The sequence below is a fragment of the Trachurus japonicus genome, chromosome 10 (genome assembly GCF_045865225.1).
Source record: "Trachurus japonicus isolate A0001 chromosome 10, Traja_1.0".
Lineage (NCBI taxonomy): Eukaryota > Metazoa > Chordata > Actinopteri > Carangiformes > Carangidae > Trachurus > Trachurus japonicus.
In genome coordinates, this window is record NC_140916.1 from 20787600 (window position 1) to 20804811 (window position 17212).

General features: G+C 45.4%; 1 protein-coding gene across 2 annotated transcripts in view; it reads left to right on the forward strand.

Moving 5' to 3' along the window:
* The first annotated feature begins 666 nt into the window (after positions 1-666).
* Positions 667-17212, forward strand: part of LOC146979935 (A disintegrin and metalloproteinase with thrombospondin motifs 2-like) — a 108229-nt gene continuing 91683 nt past the window's right edge. The window contains exons 1-2 of one of the 2 annotated variants that reach the window (XM_085789974.1): positions 667-1108; positions 2864-3288. In XM_085789974.1, coding sequence (XP_085646100.1) covers positions 1021-1108; positions 2864-3288 — 513 coding nt within the window. In that variant the 5' untranslated portion in view covers positions 667-1020. The remainder of the gene's footprint in view (positions 1109-2863; positions 3289-17212) is intronic. The other variant, XM_085789973.1, reaches the window with a different exon arrangement.

The following is a 17212-nucleotide window of genomic DNA, read 5'->3' on the forward strand; positions in this document are numbered from 1 at the left end:
AGTTGTTTGTTGGTTGTTTTTTTGTTCCTGTCATTGTTATATTTGGAAAATAGTCTGGAATTGATATTACTGTATTGATTATATCAGTTGTTTATTATATGTCAATAAGTGTTTACAACAATAAGATTAGTAGTCAAGAGGGGGGTTACTGTTGTGCTAAATCAGGACAGTGCAGGTTAGAGCTTCAACAGGCTCTTTTTTCTGCCTGTGAATTGGACCCCTGGGCCCTGCAAAGCTGCGTGTGTTTCCCCTGGTGAGCCACACGGGGCGCTGCTGCTCAGCTGTCTCAGGACGGGATATTCAAAGTTTCTGCAGGGCTTGCAGCAGGGACCGGCGGAGAGTTGGACAGTGCTCATGATCCCTGAGTCCAAGTTGCAAAAAAAACACTTCTGCGGGCGCACCGCTCCTGAGATGTGATTTAAGCAGCTTGTTGGTTAATTTCACTGCATCTCATGTCGATGCGAGCTGTCAGCAGGCCTGACAGTCAGTCAGTCAGTCAGCCAGCCAGCCAGGCAGTGAGTCCGCTGCACGGACAGCGCTCCCTGAAATATCCTCATCTCACACAGCCCAGACACACGGGGAGTGTGTGGGCGCCCGGTGCCCTGTGCGTGTGTGGTGTGGCGCGCGCGTGTGGCTGTGTGTGTGCGTGCGTGTGTGTATTCGGGGAGTTGTCAGCACTAAGGCAAAGAGTGGTGGTGGGGTGGGGGCACGCACAATGTGAGAGAAGAGTTGAGAGAAAGAGAGAGGAAAGAGAGAAGAGTTGAGTGAGAGTGTGTGAGTGGGAGAGAGAGAGAGAGAGAGAGAGAGAGAGAGAGAGAGAGAGAGAGAGAGAGAGAGAGAGAGAGAGAGAGAGAGAGAGAGAGAGGGGAGGAGAGCTCCGTCTCTCCCGGTGCACTTGGCAGTCTAGTTGCGGGCTGCTGTGCTGTTGCTGTCGTGGCGTGGCTGGTTGCGCCAGGCGGGGAACTTCACCACACTGGAGCCCGGAGTCCCACTCTCTCACCTGCGCAGTTCGGAGCTGCCATGGGTCTCTCGCCTGGATTTACTGTCCTAATTATTCTACCGGCCTTTCTGCTGCACACCAGCGGCCTTTACATCGCCAGTAGCGTTGGTACGTACAGCAACACAGTTTAACGTGGTCAGTGTTTATGTTGCTCTCCGTTATCTGCTGATCTCTTATCATCAGGGCTGCACGGGGATCTTCATGCGCTCAGTGGAAGTGGAGCTCAGCGTAGCGGCAGAGCACTGTCCGGGTCCCTCTTGCCTGTGTGTGTGTGTGTGTGTGTGTGTGTGTGTGTGTGTGTGTGTAATTTCTGCCAGGCTTTTGCAGTTCTTGCAAACAACATAGGGACGCGTTTGCAACTTCTGTACGTCCTGCTGTGGCGCTGGCAGGGACTTTCCGGAGGTCCCTGAGTAGTGCAGAAAGCAGTGTTGTGATGTTGCTCTCTCCCATCCAGGGGGATAGGTGTTACCAGGGGTGTAGAGGGGGCATCAGATGCACTGCTTTACTGTCGGCTTTTTGCAGGGAAGTAGCCTAACAGTATCTGATTCGGCCGCTGTCGCACATATCGATCTGTCACAGGACGCTGGAGTCGGATGTCGGCTTATTGATCACACTATTATCAAATCATTCCTCCAGCACGGGAGCTCAAGGAATATTAGTAACGTGTGCTTGGTTTTGTCAATCTGCAAACTTTATAAATTAGATATGATCGAGGGATAACCGTAATAATATTACCAAGTGCACCTGGAGACCACATGCAGTGTGATGGCATAACTGTGTGCTGGCGCTGCGATGACATTAAGTGGCCTTGGCTGTGTGTGTGTGTGTGTGTGTGTGTGCGTGCATGTGTGTATGAGCGCAGGAGCATCTCTCAGGTCGCCTCCAAAATGCACCTGTGTTGTCACTGTCACACGTGAACAAGAGAAATGTCCTTTAATCCAAGCAAATGTCAGACGCATGGGTTGGTCTTTAGGAGTCAATTGAATGTGTGAATCTCCCACTGTTTTAATTAGCCTGTAGTTAAGATAGCCTATAATAACGATAATTACTGATGATAGTGCTGGTGACTGTGATGACAGGATAAACGACTGCAAAACACAGCCCATGGGGTGTATCATACTGAAATGCGCTTTATAAGAATTCATATTAATTTCAGTTGTCAGATTTTTTTTTTTTTTTAATTCATTTTAATTTTAATTCAGTCACCTTTGAGGTTATAGAAATAATTTCCCTCGGATCGAGCAGCCTGACAGGGAGAAAGCAGCGTGAGAAAGCCGCAATTAGCACCTTGATCTTGTACTGGCGTTCCTGTTGACGGTGGAAGGGCACAGAAGGTGTCAGAGCGCAGCGCGCACTGCTGAGGCTGCCGTTTCCAAACGCGCACTGCCGAGCTCCGGGGTCGCCTCTGGGTTCATGGGTGGGGCTGTGCGTGTGTGTGTGTGTGCGCGCGTGCGCGTGTGTGTGCGGTTACTTTGCTTTTATGTCTTTTTTTAATTCATTGTTGTACTTCCTGTGAGGCAACTTGGAATGAGGAATAAATAATTCCATGACATGCTTGACATTTTTCTAATGCCTGCTTTTTCCTCCCACTTATTTTTTTCCATCCTCCCCTCACCCCCCTACCCATGATACCTCATTTTCTCCACTGTTTATCCCTCATACTTCTCCCATGACGTCTCCTCCTCTTCCATTCTGTGGTTTCTTTTTCTTATCTTCACCCTCTAATGTTTCTCCTTCTCACCCTTTCCAACATTTTCACATCTTACTCATCAAATAAAAATATTTCCCCCTTCTCTCACCTGCTCCTGCCTCATCTTCTCCACTCTGTTCTCACCCCCCCCCCCCCCTCTGCTCTGGCCTCAGACTCCCTGCAGCACGTCCTGGGGGAGTATGGACTGGTGAGGCCGATCAGTGTGGATGCAGAGGGCCGCTTCCTGTCGCACGCTGTCTCGGCCGTCCGCATGGCAGGAGGGCAGTCCCGTAGGCGCCGGAGGAGGGAGGTAGGAGGAGGCAATGATGAGTGGGAAGGACCAAGAGGGGTCGAGGAGGACCAAGAGCCTGAGGCCCGTCAGGAAAGCCTTTACTACAATGTCACCGTCTTCGGCCGGGAGTTCCACCTGCGCCTGCATCACAATGCCAGGCTGGTGGCCCCCGGAGCCAAGATAGAGTGGCGTGATGACAGCGACAGCACCCGACACTCTGAGCCACTGCACGACGAATGCCTGTATGTGGGTGACATCACAGACGCACCAGGAGCCACCGTGGCGATCAGCAACTGTGACGGCCTGGTGAGTGCGTGACCTGTGTTAACTTTGCTTCTGTCTCTTTGTGACCTGTGTTCACTGAGTTTACTACAAAGTTGTTTGTGAATAGAGGGACACCGGAGAGCAGACGATGCATCTCTGAGTTTGTAGGGGAACCCTGTGTTTGAAACAGATATTGAGACACAACCAAAAGTGAAAGCAAGATATTTTCACCCCTTGACCCTGCCAGTGTCATCAGTGAGTCTCTCTGGTTGACCACATACCTCAGAGGTTGTCATGGGGTCAAACATATAATTTACACCACTGTTGATGTAACTGGTTGTTACATCAGGCCCGTCATGAGAAAAGCCAGGGTCATGTTTTCGCCCCTGCGTTTTCTGCCCCTAATAATTTTCACAAAGGGTCGAAGCAATTATTAAAGAAATACGCTGATGTTTCACAGATAACCTCAGTATTTATGATGTCATCTCAGCATAGTGCTCTTAGAATAACCTTTAGCTGCTTTGTGTTGCTCTCTACACACAGATAAAGAGGCACTTAACGAATAGCAGGCTGTGCAACACCAAGTGGAATTGAAACTGACACTGTAAAACATTTTGGTTGCACAACAGTTGCTCAAAGAGCCCGACTTGTAAATGCTTTTAATGGAGCTGACAATGAATTGAAGAGAAGGAAAAGAGATGGCAAGCAATTGGCAAATAGCTGTCGGCAAGGGAGAGAAGTAGACAGTGTGAAGACTGAGCACAAATACCTGCTCAGATGAGATGATGCAGAAAGATGGAGATCAGTGCCGGAGGAAGATGTGGACGGGGCAAACATGTTAGATAAGCTTCAGGGCAGGGTGGGGTGGGGGGGGCAAGTAAATAGGAGTGGAAATGGGCAAAGGATGTGTGCAGGGAACGCTAAGATTAGGAGGAGTTCCCCTCATTACAAAAAGTGTTCATTAGTCAGCCAGATCAGCCCACCACTGGAGCTGAGTAACAGCAACTGGATCCGTTTAGGGTTGAGGACACTGGGGACTGAGTGAGCAGCTGAGAGAGCAGGCAAGGAGCCAGGACAGCACAGGCCTGACATGCCCACTTAGCCTGACACCAGTCAGCAGCAACTTGCTGCTGCTTCTGTTACTGCTCACTTCACACTGTTATTGCAGGGCCTATTGGCAATATTTGGGGGCAAATTAGTCACTGTGTAGTTGGTTATTGATAACAGATAGCCAGTCAGTATTGATTTTTGTTTTGTTGAGTAGCTGACTGCACTGCCAGGCATGCCAGCAAAGGATAAGTTCATGTATTTTTCAAGTTTGTCACATGCAAGTGTCTATTAGAGCAGTTTTTATTAACTATTACCATATCTCCTAATCTTTCATTTTAATACAAACCACACCAGCCATGTTTTCTGCAGGAAAGCACTCTTAATGCACATAATGCAGTTTTTGACCACTAGCGACGCTGTTTGTATCATGCACACAAACCAGGTTAGACATGCGCATGCACTAGGAAGGTGACAGTGCACATTATCATCAGTTTTACACTTCTCCACTAACTGGCAGTCAGTGGAGGTTAATGTAGAAAGACAGTATGTAATGCATGTATGTAAAATATAACAAAAACATTTATTTAGGAAAAACAAAAACATAAAAAAAAGAAGAAGAAAAAGTAACACACCAAAAAGCTGTTTACTACTTGCCCAGTAAACAACACAAGTGCATTCTCAGCACAGAGCATCTTGCATGGCTAGTGTTGGAAGTCCTGGTACTCTGATGACACATGGAAGGTGGGTCAGCAGACGGGGACCGGGGACTGAAGCTGGACTCCGCTGTGTCACCTCGGCTGGCGCCAAGTGTCTGACTGACCAGGGGTTTCAGGTGTTTAAATCGAACAAAGCGCTTAATGATTCTATAGTGTCATAGATGGTAATTGGTTTAGTTTGACTTCCTACTACTCCAGCTCCAAATCACTGCCACTTCCCAAAGCAGCTCATTTAAAACAACGGGAGAATTGAGCGTGAACGAGTTCAGTTTTTGTCACAGTGAACTATGAACTATGAAATAAATTGTGAACTATAAACATGAACAAGTTCATTTTAATCTGTGTAAACTGAACTTTGAGCTAGCTCTTGTGAAGTGTGAACTTGCACAACACTGATCACATTAGCGCTGTCCACTTATATTTAATTTGTTTCTCTCTGCCCTTGAACAACTCATGTCATTGCTAATCAATTCTTAAAACCTCCTCATGCATGCCAAGAAATACAGCCAAGTTCTGTCAGACGCTGCTTAGCTCTGCCCATATCTGCCTTTTTAAACCTTGCAGAGCCCAGCTCTGCCCTGCTGTGCCCCGCTGTGCCCTGCTGTGCCCACTTCCTCAGTGACCCAGACACCTGGTTAGGACCTCTTCTGCCCTGTGTTGCCATTTGCAGCCAAGAACATCTGGCTGGCTGTGATCCAGGGTGTGTGATGAGGGAAAGAATGGAGGGAGGGAGCCAAGAAAGGGGCGGATTGGGTTCAAATCAAACTACGAAAAAATAATATTAAACAGACAGAGTAGGCAAAGATGATGAGGGCAAAGGTTATAGATTTCAAGAAGTAACAAATGACCAGAATAAATAGGAGAGGAAGAGGGCGCAGAGGGGAAAAGGAAAATCTTTGAATGGACAAATTACCTTTGGAGGGAATTGGATTTCTGTGCACAGAAGCTGTGATCAGCTGGTTAGTTCTGTGGATGGTAGAGAGGAGGCAGTACACTGTACAGTATGAGAACTGGGGTGTGTGTGTGTTTGTGCATACATGGGCACAGGGCAAAATAAATGAAACTGCAGCTGAGGCTGTGTGTGTTTGTCAGCTCAGAGTGCAGAATGGGGGACTACATGAATCAAACTAAATAAAAACTCATAAGATTAGATTGTGCATATACTGTACATGCATCTGAATACTTAATTTTGCATAGTTCTTAGTTCTTCCATTGTTTATATTCCAATGTATTTATATTATTAAATGGTAATTAGTGTTTTGATCCTGCATTTGCTTTTCTTCTGGCAAAGGTATTTGATTTTGGTGAAAAATGCTGGTAAGTAAATACATCAGTATATGAACTTGTGTGTAAACAGCATCGCCTACACCTTTTGCTCAGGGATGTGGAGTATATGTTTGCTGTTAGGGCCTGTTTTGGGGGATTTTGTCATATTCATGTCACTGTGACTTCTTGAGAATTTTGATTGTCAGCTGAGCTCTTATTCCGAATGAACCATATGGATGGTACTGGATGGAAATAGAACAAGAGTTACAAAATGACTGCTGTTTCACTTTTCCGTGATGAATAAATTTGTCATTGTGAGAAACTCAAGTAGTTAAGTGAGGATTGTTGCACCAAACACAGTGTGCTCACACCGTCTGAGAGCAACACTGTCAAATTCTCAGCCAGACGTGCACGCGTTTTAATTTTCACATCTTGCTCATATACTAAATCAGGGCCACTGGTGCTTCTTTGTTAGTCTTGTTTTCTTGAGGTTGTCACTGTTAAGCTCCTCCCTCATGCAGTTATGATTTAGGAAGGTGAAGTGCTTTTATCTCTGAAGTAGCCAAAAGTACAGAGAGAAGATGAGCTTTGTTGAAAGCGATTAGTATTATATGTATATGACCAGTTCTAAAGTTTGAATGCTCAGCATGCACCAATGTGACCCAGCAAAAGTTTAAAAGGAGATTCTGGGAAAGAAAGAGAAGAATTTTGAATATAGACAAAGGGTGGTGAAGTAAAGGATTTTAAGTCTGCTACCAGGAAATATTTAACTCCAAAACATCCTCTCAATTTTCTAATCTTGATTAATAATAATAATTGTTAGAATAAACATAGTGTTGGAGAACGAAGTGCTGCACATCCACCTATATGTGTAGTGTGAGTCCACACACAGCACCTGAGATAATCAGCAGGTTCTGACAAAAGGGGAGGCAGCTTCAGGTTACCGTGAGAACAGAGGGTCACGCAGGACCGTGGAGCCAATAGATGTGCACGTAGGCCAGAAATGAGATCCAGCTGGGTGAGAAATGATCTTCATGTCTCAAGAGTTTGTAACAGAGGAAATGTGTTACCTGTCATCTTGGGGTTAACTCCTTAAAATCCAGGTGGATGCACACCTGGATGACAACAGCCGTGTTCCCACAGCTGTGATGTAGATTGTACACCTTCACACATGCATGCAGTAAACACACTGCACACCTTTGCTATGTAGGAAACATGTGCTCCAGCACACGTGATCACATCTACAGTATAGCCGGTCAGATGCGCAGAGAAAAAGGCAGCGACAGACAGCAGCCAGCAGCAAAGTTCCCCTGAACCATCTTTTACCTCACTGCATGACAAAAACCTGTGGACACGTTTCTCCTATTGTCTCCACCCCTCGCTTCTCTCGCTCTTTTCCCTCGCTCTCTCTCTGTCTCGTGTTTCTTGGCCAGCAGCGGTAGCAGCAAGCAGGAGAGCTCTCCTAATGATGGTATTAAAAGAGTCAGGAAAATGACAGAGAAAGAGAAAGAAAAAGAACGTGGCAGACAGCTTTTTGCTCCCCAACACCCACAGATTCAGAGCTCCGGCAAAAAAAGAAAGAGACAGCAAGAGACAGTGTTCCTTTAGTGAGCAGTCTTTGTCTGTTTTTAGCAGCAGCTCTGCTCCCAAGCGTTGATCAGACAAGTGGTGTTGAGGGTTGAGGGTATTGCCCGCTGCCTATGCAGGAAAAAAAAAAGTTTAGAGCTAAGGAGTTAGATGTACATACTAACTAGGTGATATTTTATGCTCACTGTTTGTATAGTACCGGCTGTGTTTTTTGTTAGCAGATAATTAGCCCCCAATGCTGTACAGGTTGCCCTTTGTATATTCTCATACACCATATTTATGTATGGCAGTATGCTTCACTCTGTTCATGTGTGTTATTAGTGCACAGCAGGAACGCTGGAAGGCGGCTGTGTTATTTTGGTGCTTTTATTGAAAATACTCAGACATCAACAGCAAAGAGAAATGCTAAAAACACTGACAGGTGTTTTATTCATCTCCTTTTCTGTGGGTCGGCGCTCAGAGATGGCACCTTCTTTACAAAATAAAAATGATCTTCAGTACAAAATATTCAATACTAATTGAAAATATAATGATTTTAATTTATTAGAGCTTCAATCAGAAACGTTGTAAAGTTACTCATCATAACAAGGCCATAAAACTGAGACACACACACACACACACACACACACACACACACACACACACACTGAGCTCTGTGCCAGTAGAAAGCTTAATCATGTGTGAGTGTGTTGACAGAGGGGCAGGCCAATCACAATAATAGCCCCAGTACTATGCTAAATGCCAGCGACACGGATGCTTGCGCCAGCCATGCCCCTAGAATATGCTCAGTCATTACCTCGACATTAGGAGTCAATAGAGGAGGCAGCCCTGGGCTGAGCCAACCCATCCATCCATCCAGCCAGCCCAGCAGTTAAGCTTGGTCAGGCGTGGCAGATCACTGGGCCCTACAGTGTGTTATTCCACCCCAGGTCACACGATAAGCAGCTCTCAACTGTAATCAGCTCAAATTGAAATGATGACATCAATTACAGCACGGCGCACAGCTGTTATTGACCCCAGCCCTTGCCGGCTGTATAGAGTAGGAAGTGGAGTGGGGTGAGGGTGGTGGAGTGCCTGCAGGAACTGCAGGGCTGGAGGGAGGGCCAGGTGTGGAGAGCCCAGACTGCTGAGGCATGAATGGAGAGACAGGCGGCGAGAGAGGGAGAAACGTGTTCTCAGTATCTGATTGCAGGTTCCACCCTGCACTGTAGCTCCACTCAAACACACAATTACTCAATCTAGAGCTATTATCAGACAGAGAGAGAAATAGAGGAAGAGCAGGGGAGAGGGAGAGAGTCAGACAGAGAACAGACCCATTCTGAGGAACGCTGCACGGAGCAAAAGAGTGCTTTTACCAGAGCTGTGATTACTGCCTCTCACTCAGTGCACTTAACCAGCTCCCTTGCCTCTCCTTCCTCTTGCTCTCTGTCATTCACAGAGTGCTGGCTCAGAGCACACAGTTTGTTTGAGTGGCTGAAATAACAGGATTCACGTGAGAGAAAAAAAAGCGGTGGAACTCCAATGATTATAGGGAAACACCTCTGTGATGTCACGATTACAGCAGGTGATTTAGAGCTGATAACTGAACCCAGCCGAAGCACAGCAGTGATGGAGGTACGCCTGGTCTCTGTGATGTCACAATGTGCTGCCTCGGGTTCTGAGATGTAGATTCTAAAATTGGGCCAGTCACTTGTGCACGTGACTCAACTTTCATCCAAGTGTTTTGGTGAGTGCGGCGTCTTTCCAGGAGGGAAAGTGAAGTCCTCTGAGAGGTGCAGACTGCCTGGTAATGTATGAATACAGGAAAAGACAATATGCTTGTCTGTGCTGAGCTAATGCATGTGTAGTGTGTTTTCCATGTGCAGTGGCGTTCACTTTAAGGCAAACATGATGTGGCTCTAGGCTGCTGTGTCATTTTAAAGAAGAAGGGATCACAGTAAGTGTATAACTGTGGCAAAACAGAACAGTATCATTGTAAATGGATTATATTACAGATTCAATAGATAAAATAGACCAGGCTGGACATTTTTTTCTTGTCTGCTAGACAGCCACCACCAGTGTGCCTGTCAGTCAGTCTGTCAGTCATCCTGCCAGGCCGCAGGGCCGTGCAGCCAACTGATCGATGCTAGCCACATCAGCAGTTCTCTAATGCCGCGTTTCCACTACGTGGTACCAGCTCGGCTCGGCTCGACTCTATGCCTCTGGAGTCTGGTATCTTGTATTACTTTTCTGGTACCAAAAAAGGTAAAGGGGTACTAAAAGCATGCATGGATATCTACATGCCTAAAGCTGTTTTAATTCCTACTGTAGGGCTGTTAAAGCTTCAGTTGGTAACAATTATTCAGTCATATTTGCTGGAACTGTCACTATATTCTGATGGTCAGACATTAAATGAGTAATTTAGGACAAAATCCAACTCCTCTGGCTCCACCTACAGCCTGTAATCGTATTTGCCAAAATCCACCGCGCCCGACGATTCTCCACCAGTCAGGTAGAGGGAGCAGGAGGAGCAGCCAATCGCCGCTCCTACACGTCGTGCTATGGATACGGTACATCTTTTTTTTTTTTTTTTTTTCTCTGTGGGTGCGTTTATGGCTACTTTGTGTGTGTCTGTGTGTGTGTGGGGCGCTTGGCAGAGGTTCATAAAGGGACCTGACGGAGTATTGTCTTGAAATTTCCTACCAAGTCGCGGAGTTTACTTTCACTTTCGTCAACTTACCAACTGGAGCTTTAATATGTCCCTTTATTAAGTTTTAATACTTTTTCAGACAAGAAAGTAATCATTTAGATCCCCAATATTTGGGCAGTTTATTCAAGTAAAACCTTTTGGGCATTTGCTCCGACGTGGAATGGACCTCTAGGATGGTACCTGGTACCAAAGCTGAGTCAAGCTGGTACCACGTAGTGGAAACACAGCATAACTGGCCTCAGCAGCTTCTGTGGAGGATGTTGGAAACAGAACGAGACATCGTCATCATCATCATGTCCCGGTGCCTTAACAAACCTGGTCCACGCCTCCTACGGCCACGCTGTTTTACCTCTCAGTCACCGCACAGGTGGCGTTGTACTCTTAAAGATTCTACTCGTCAGGAAGTCCCCCCCAACATGATCTTCACAAACAAAACAGAACATGAGAGAGAGGGAGAGACAGAAAAGAGGGAGGTTAGGTGGCAGAAAAGGAGAGGGATGGAGGCAGAGAGCGGTGGAATCTTAATGTGCCCAAACCTGAACAAGAAAAGCAGCAACATCATAAACACCAGCACCTGCTCAGTGCTCAAACTTTTTTTTTGATAAGCTTGAAGAATTTGCTTTTTATTTTCTCTTCGTCTAAGCTGAAGTCACTCTTCTGCCTCTAGAAGTGGGTACACTCCTCTGCTAGTTGTCTTCACTGCATCAGTGCGAACCAGAACCCCCTCTACACTCCAAAATTGTGTGTGCATTTTGCCCTAATTAGTTGTATTTGTTCTTCCTTTGGGTTGAATTGTTTAGCTGCCTTGTTTGAATGTTCTGTTTACATGTTCCTTAATGGAGCAGAGCCTGTCTGTCTGCATGTGGTGTCTATGGTTGAAAATCATTTTGCTCGGTGCTCAGTGCAGCAGGGAGCTACGCGGCAAGAATCACACCTCATAACAGAAACTCACACCCTCCTCATCTTACTAAGGCTGCCTGTTTTTGTTTTCTGCAATAGAGAAATAATCACTTTTTCTTTCCCTGTGTATTATGTTTGGGGGTTTTTGCCAGTGCAGAAGGACCTCGGGAATTGTTAGTGTACCAGCATATGTAATATATTATATAATAATATATTGTATTCTAATAACTGACTCTGTGGGGGCTAGAGTGAAGCAGCAGAAACAAAGAAACACATCTAGTGCTTTGATCACTGTGACTGATCATCTGCCAGTGTGTACAAGGAAAGCTTTGGATACTGCCTTACAATTATATAATCTGTTTGCCAAGATGTAACGAAGACTTTGAGATGACCTTGTCCATGTATGTCTCTGTGACGGGTTGAGTTACTGTGGAGTCGGGCTTCCAAGGTGTGCTGGATGTATCCTCTGAGTCCGGGACAGGGCCAAGCTCCTCACCAACACACATTACAGTGGGGCGATTAAGTTAGAAATGAATGCACAAAATAAATCTGTAATTAGAAAATGTTTAAATTGAGAAAAAATCTCAAATCCTGTCAGTCCAAATCCCTTTAGTGTGAAATATTTACATCTTGCATCTTAGGTCAGTTACATGCATAATTTAAAATCCCTAATTTTATGACGACACCCAGTAGCACCGTCTTTTCTAAATGTGTTTGTGTTGGTGGGTGGCACATAGTAATGCAGGGCTTTGCTTCTTCTGGGGGATACGTCCAATTACTGATGAAAACACAGGAGCCTTTATTCCATGTGCATTATTATTAGCCTGTCAGTTTTCATGTAATTTACTTATTTTGTGGTATATCCCATCCGTACATCTGTTTAATTTCAGACATTAGATTGCTCATTGCACTGCATGGTTAAATTGTGGCTGTTTTGGGTAGGGGGTTGTATAATATAATGCTATATTGAAGTGTCTAAATTAAATATTGAAACATGTCTGTGGTCTTTATGCTACTGTATATTTCCCAGGATATTTTGCAAGTGTAAGATTCAAGCCTTCCTATCGTTTGTGCTCTGCTGAAGTGCCCTTGAGCAAAGTCTCACATGGTCCAGTCAGCGTCTTGAAGCCAGCCCTGACCTCTGACCTTAGCAGGAAGAGAAAAGGGCTAAATAAAGAGGGATGCTTGTAAGCTCTTTTCCTACTGCACTCTGTATGTTTGTGGATTTGTGTCAGTGCTACAATGAGATATCTCAGTTTATGTCAGGGGTGTGTGTGTGTGTGTGTGTGTGTGTGTCTCAGTGTGTGTGAGTGTAGATAGGAACAAAGGAGCAAAAGATAAATGATGAAATCACCCTGCTGTCAGACTTTGTCTATTATTGGTTATGTTTATGGCCAGAGCCAAAACTGTGCATCCTTATATCTGCTTTACACACACATACACACACACAGCTTCTCTCACTCTTGCCATGATTGACAGCATCACTTGCAACACAAAGGGAAATGACTTTTTTTTCTCACAAGCTAATCCTTTGCCTCTCTCTTTTACACACACTGACACTCAGACGCAGACACATCGGGGAGAAGGGACTTATTGTCAGGTTGTGCTCTATCTCCACAGTTCATTTCTAATCCCTTTTCTCCCTTTCTTTGCCGTCTCCCCACTGCCACCCACTCCCCTACACACACACACAGCCACCGTATAGCAGCTCTGTCCCGAGACTGAGGTCCGCCACACAAGTGCCCATTGTGGCTAAATCAGGGAGACTGGCAACATGGTGAGGGTGGAGGGAGGAGGCTGCATGTGAGGCCGACTAGATGAGGAATGAGATACAATTGAAATGAGGCACACTGGAGAGGAGAGACTAATGGAGGAATAGAGGGGATGTTCTTTTTTTCCTCTGCTTTATGCTCTAGTTGTCCTCTCTTCTCCTCTCTTCTCCTCTCCCAGCAGCAGGTTGTATGCTTGCAGGGCGGGTGTGGCTCCAGCTGACTCTGATGCGATGTGACAGGACCCTCCTTTCTGTCCTTTTTGCTGGTGTGTGACAGCATGAAGCTGCCATCCACCTCCGTCTCTTTCCCATCCTGTCTCTTCATCTCTATCACTAGTTTAGGGGAGGAAAAAGAAAAGAAAAACATTTCTGGGGCTGGCTTTGGTGCCCTTCCTCTCAAACTGCCTCTTGGCAAGGTGTGTGTGTGTGTGTGTGCAGGTTTCCCTGTGTAACTGAGCATGATGTACCACAGTATTTGTGGCCACAACAAAACATGACAAAACAAAAAAAATAAAGAAAAATGATTTTGAAATTTCTGGGATGTATGTTTTCCTGTTGCGAGCAGGATGAGCTCCCACTCAGCTCTGTTCTGTAGCCACGTTGGCCTGTTTCCACAGCCACTCCACACAAAATGAAGCTTCTGTCTGGTCAAAGAACTTCTCAGTTTAGAGTTGGTCACAACAGTCGGCCAGCGAACTGCTGTGTATACTGTAGCATGTTAAAGACCAATAAGTTTTTCCAATGAAACAACTATCTGTGATTTTTAAAATGTATGTCCATGTGGCTGTGTTGTATTGGGGCCAAATGAAACATGGAGTGAAGTGAGCCCCATGCAGCCAGCTGTCAGATGTAATGGCACCACTCGCTGTGTTCATGCACTTGTCCTGAAGTTCCAAGTGTTGTGTTATGTGTCAGGGTTTATTGGTTTTTACAAGCAGCCATTGAAGAGTGGATATTAATTACTATAGGTCTCTCTCAGTCTGCAGTGTTACAAGCTGCTTGTTTTAGTGGAAAGTTATGTGCATGGAGAAGAAATGTCCTAAATGACTTAATGAGTTAATGTTTCATAGTGTCATAATATGACTCAACACGATCAGCTCTAAAATTACCTAAGCCTACAAATGTTTCGTGGCATTCGGTATTACTCACACCGTCCTCGTTGTAGTTAGTGTTACTAGTGTTACTGTGGGTTGTCACTGGCAGCCAAACTGGTCAAATTAGAAACCAGAGTCGTTTGATAATTTCCACTGATGAAGGTGACCAAATATTTAGAGCTGAAAAATGTGTTAGGATCAGTCTCCAGTGGCTTAGTGTTGTGTTTTTTTTTTTACATACAGATATAAAGATACAAAGGGTGGTTTAATGTTAGTTCAACATACCAGCCTCTGTCTGCATGTGCAGTGTGTCAGTGTGTGTGGATGGGAGCAGAGGTATCGCTGACAGAGGGAGAGAAAGGTGTCCAGGTCAGGTTGATGTCTCCCACTGAAGCACTGTGCGTCTTTTTCTTGCTGCTTCTCACTCCTCCACTGCCCATCCATCTTTATCTCTCTTTTGTCCTCTCTGTGCCCCCCCCCCCACTCTCTCTCTCTCTCTCACACACACCAACTACAGTGCATAGAGGTCAAAGCCCCGGCTGAGCCACAAGCTGTTGTTGCCTTACACTGACTGCTCTACCTGCTAATATGACCAGTGAGTCCAGTTTATCGTGTTACTCTCAAGGTCTGCATTAGGAAGATCTCACAAGCGTACACACACACACACACACACGCGCACATGCACAGAAACACACAGCTCCAATGGGAAAAAAAACACACAGGACTGGCTATTTAGACTGACATTCATCATTTTTTGTAAGGTGAAAACCCAACATCCTGGTTTGTTTTATGCTGATGAAATCTTCAGTGTTGAGCCATCACTGTTGTTTATTCATTACACTCCCACAGATAAAATGGTAATGAGTGTTTGTGCTCCAAAATAGAAGTACATTTTGTACAAAAAAGTATACGTACTGTACTGTACAACGTACAGTAGCCTATGTATCACTCAGACACACAACAGATGTTCACATTTTGATCCATGATACGGAAAATAATTTGTCCCAGTTCAGACTTGTGTAAAATTCACTGAAGTAATAACTCAGTGGGACCTTATCCAACACAGACTGTGAAATCATGCCCTGAATGGCGCCTTATAATCATACGATTGTTTATACTTCATTTACGATTCAATCACTTGGGATACAAAAAATAGGGCTGGAAAAAATGACTTGCCAGAGAAGGAGGTGTAGCTGTAATTAATATACTCCTCTGGCAGATTGTGATCTATCATTTTTTTTCTCTGAAAGCACGATCAGGTTATTGTTTGTTGATTTGTTTGTTTGTTAAATGGAGAGTGGGTTTGTAGGTGGTAGTGGTCTGTTCTGTCTGTGCTTGCCAGTGGCCCCCTCTGCTTGTATTCTTCTACTTATTTCAAACAAACCACCCCTCGCTGCTTTCCTGTGTGCCAGAGGATTTTCACTCAACGTGAAAGCTTTGACCAACTGCCTACTGGTAAAAAAAAAAAAAAAAAAGCAGGACTAAAACGGACAAGTGTTTATATTCTGTTTCATTGAATAAACGATTATTCATTTTCTAAATGGCTGTTGGTTTCGGGAGAAATGCGGCAGCGAGGATCTTTGACTGCCTTCGTTTGCTCTCATTCTCCTGCTGGACGTTACTGTTGTCTTTTTGAGGCAGCTGTTGGGAAAGGCTCATCTCTCAGTGTCTACAGGAGAAGGGGGCGGGGGAGGGGGGGTTGGTGGGGGGGAGTGGGGGGTAATTTGGTTAGGGGAGGTAACTATGAGATATGGTGGAGAGGAAGGCAGGCTTTTTGACACAACCACTCGCTGGTGCTGTGCTGTGATGTATAATGGCAATACGAGTGAGCTCGCAGAGCGCAGAATGGCCTGCACAAACCGCACGCACACACACACACACACACACAACAAATTGCACACAAATTGAACCTATAGGCTTTCCTTCTACGATATGAACTACCAGGCACAAGCCCTTCTGTGTTCTCAGGATTAAGGTGTCTGTTTGATCTCAGTCAAAGTATTACATGAAAAAGAATAATGTGGGGGACGCCTCTACTCTCTCTCTCTGAAATTGTATAAAATCCTTTCCCACTAGGAGCTCAAGTCATTTTTCCTCTCTCTCTCAGAATATGATAGTTTAAGTGGCTTTTGCTGAAGCTTCGGCCAGCAACGCGCACCTCAGAGCAGATAGAGAAAGGGGCTGATTTCCTCCCAGACGATGTGATTGTGTAAAACTGTGGCTGTTGACTCTGCTTCCAGGCCCCAGTAATTGGGGGCAATAGAGGAGCCTGGTGTTTCCCCTGTTGATGAAATCCCTGGTTTGGCTCAGACGGGGTGTGAATTACAGTGTCTACTGTATTCCTCAGCTCAGGAAAAGGATGATGCACATGTGTGTCTGTGTGTGTGTGTGTGTGTGTGTGTGTGTGTGTGTGTGTGTGTGTGTGTGTGTGTGTGTGCAGGAGAGATAGAACGAGTCTTAGGGTGTTTATGGGTGCACAGGCACATATTTATTTGTTTGAAAGTGGTGGGATTCCCCGGTGATTGTCAGTTTGATAGCTTGCCTTGTCTTTTATTTTTCTGCTGGTGAGTTTTCTCTGAGGAGACTCAGTATAAATCTTTTTTTTTTTTTTCTTTTTTTCTTCTTCATGTGTGACTGAATGTGTGCACAAGTGAATAATGCTGTAGATGGGCAGACGGGCTTTGGAATCGACTGCATATCTGGGATTAGAGATATCTGTTTCAACCTGATATGTTGTATTAACAAGAGCCTGCGGATCAGATGTTGGAACGGTGACGCCGTGTAGATGTGTCAACGTTTTAATTGGCACCCACAAATGTATGTAGTGCAACATAGACTCATGTATGCGTTTGTGCGCACGCCGCCCGAGGCTACATCCTTAGCTCTCCTCTCC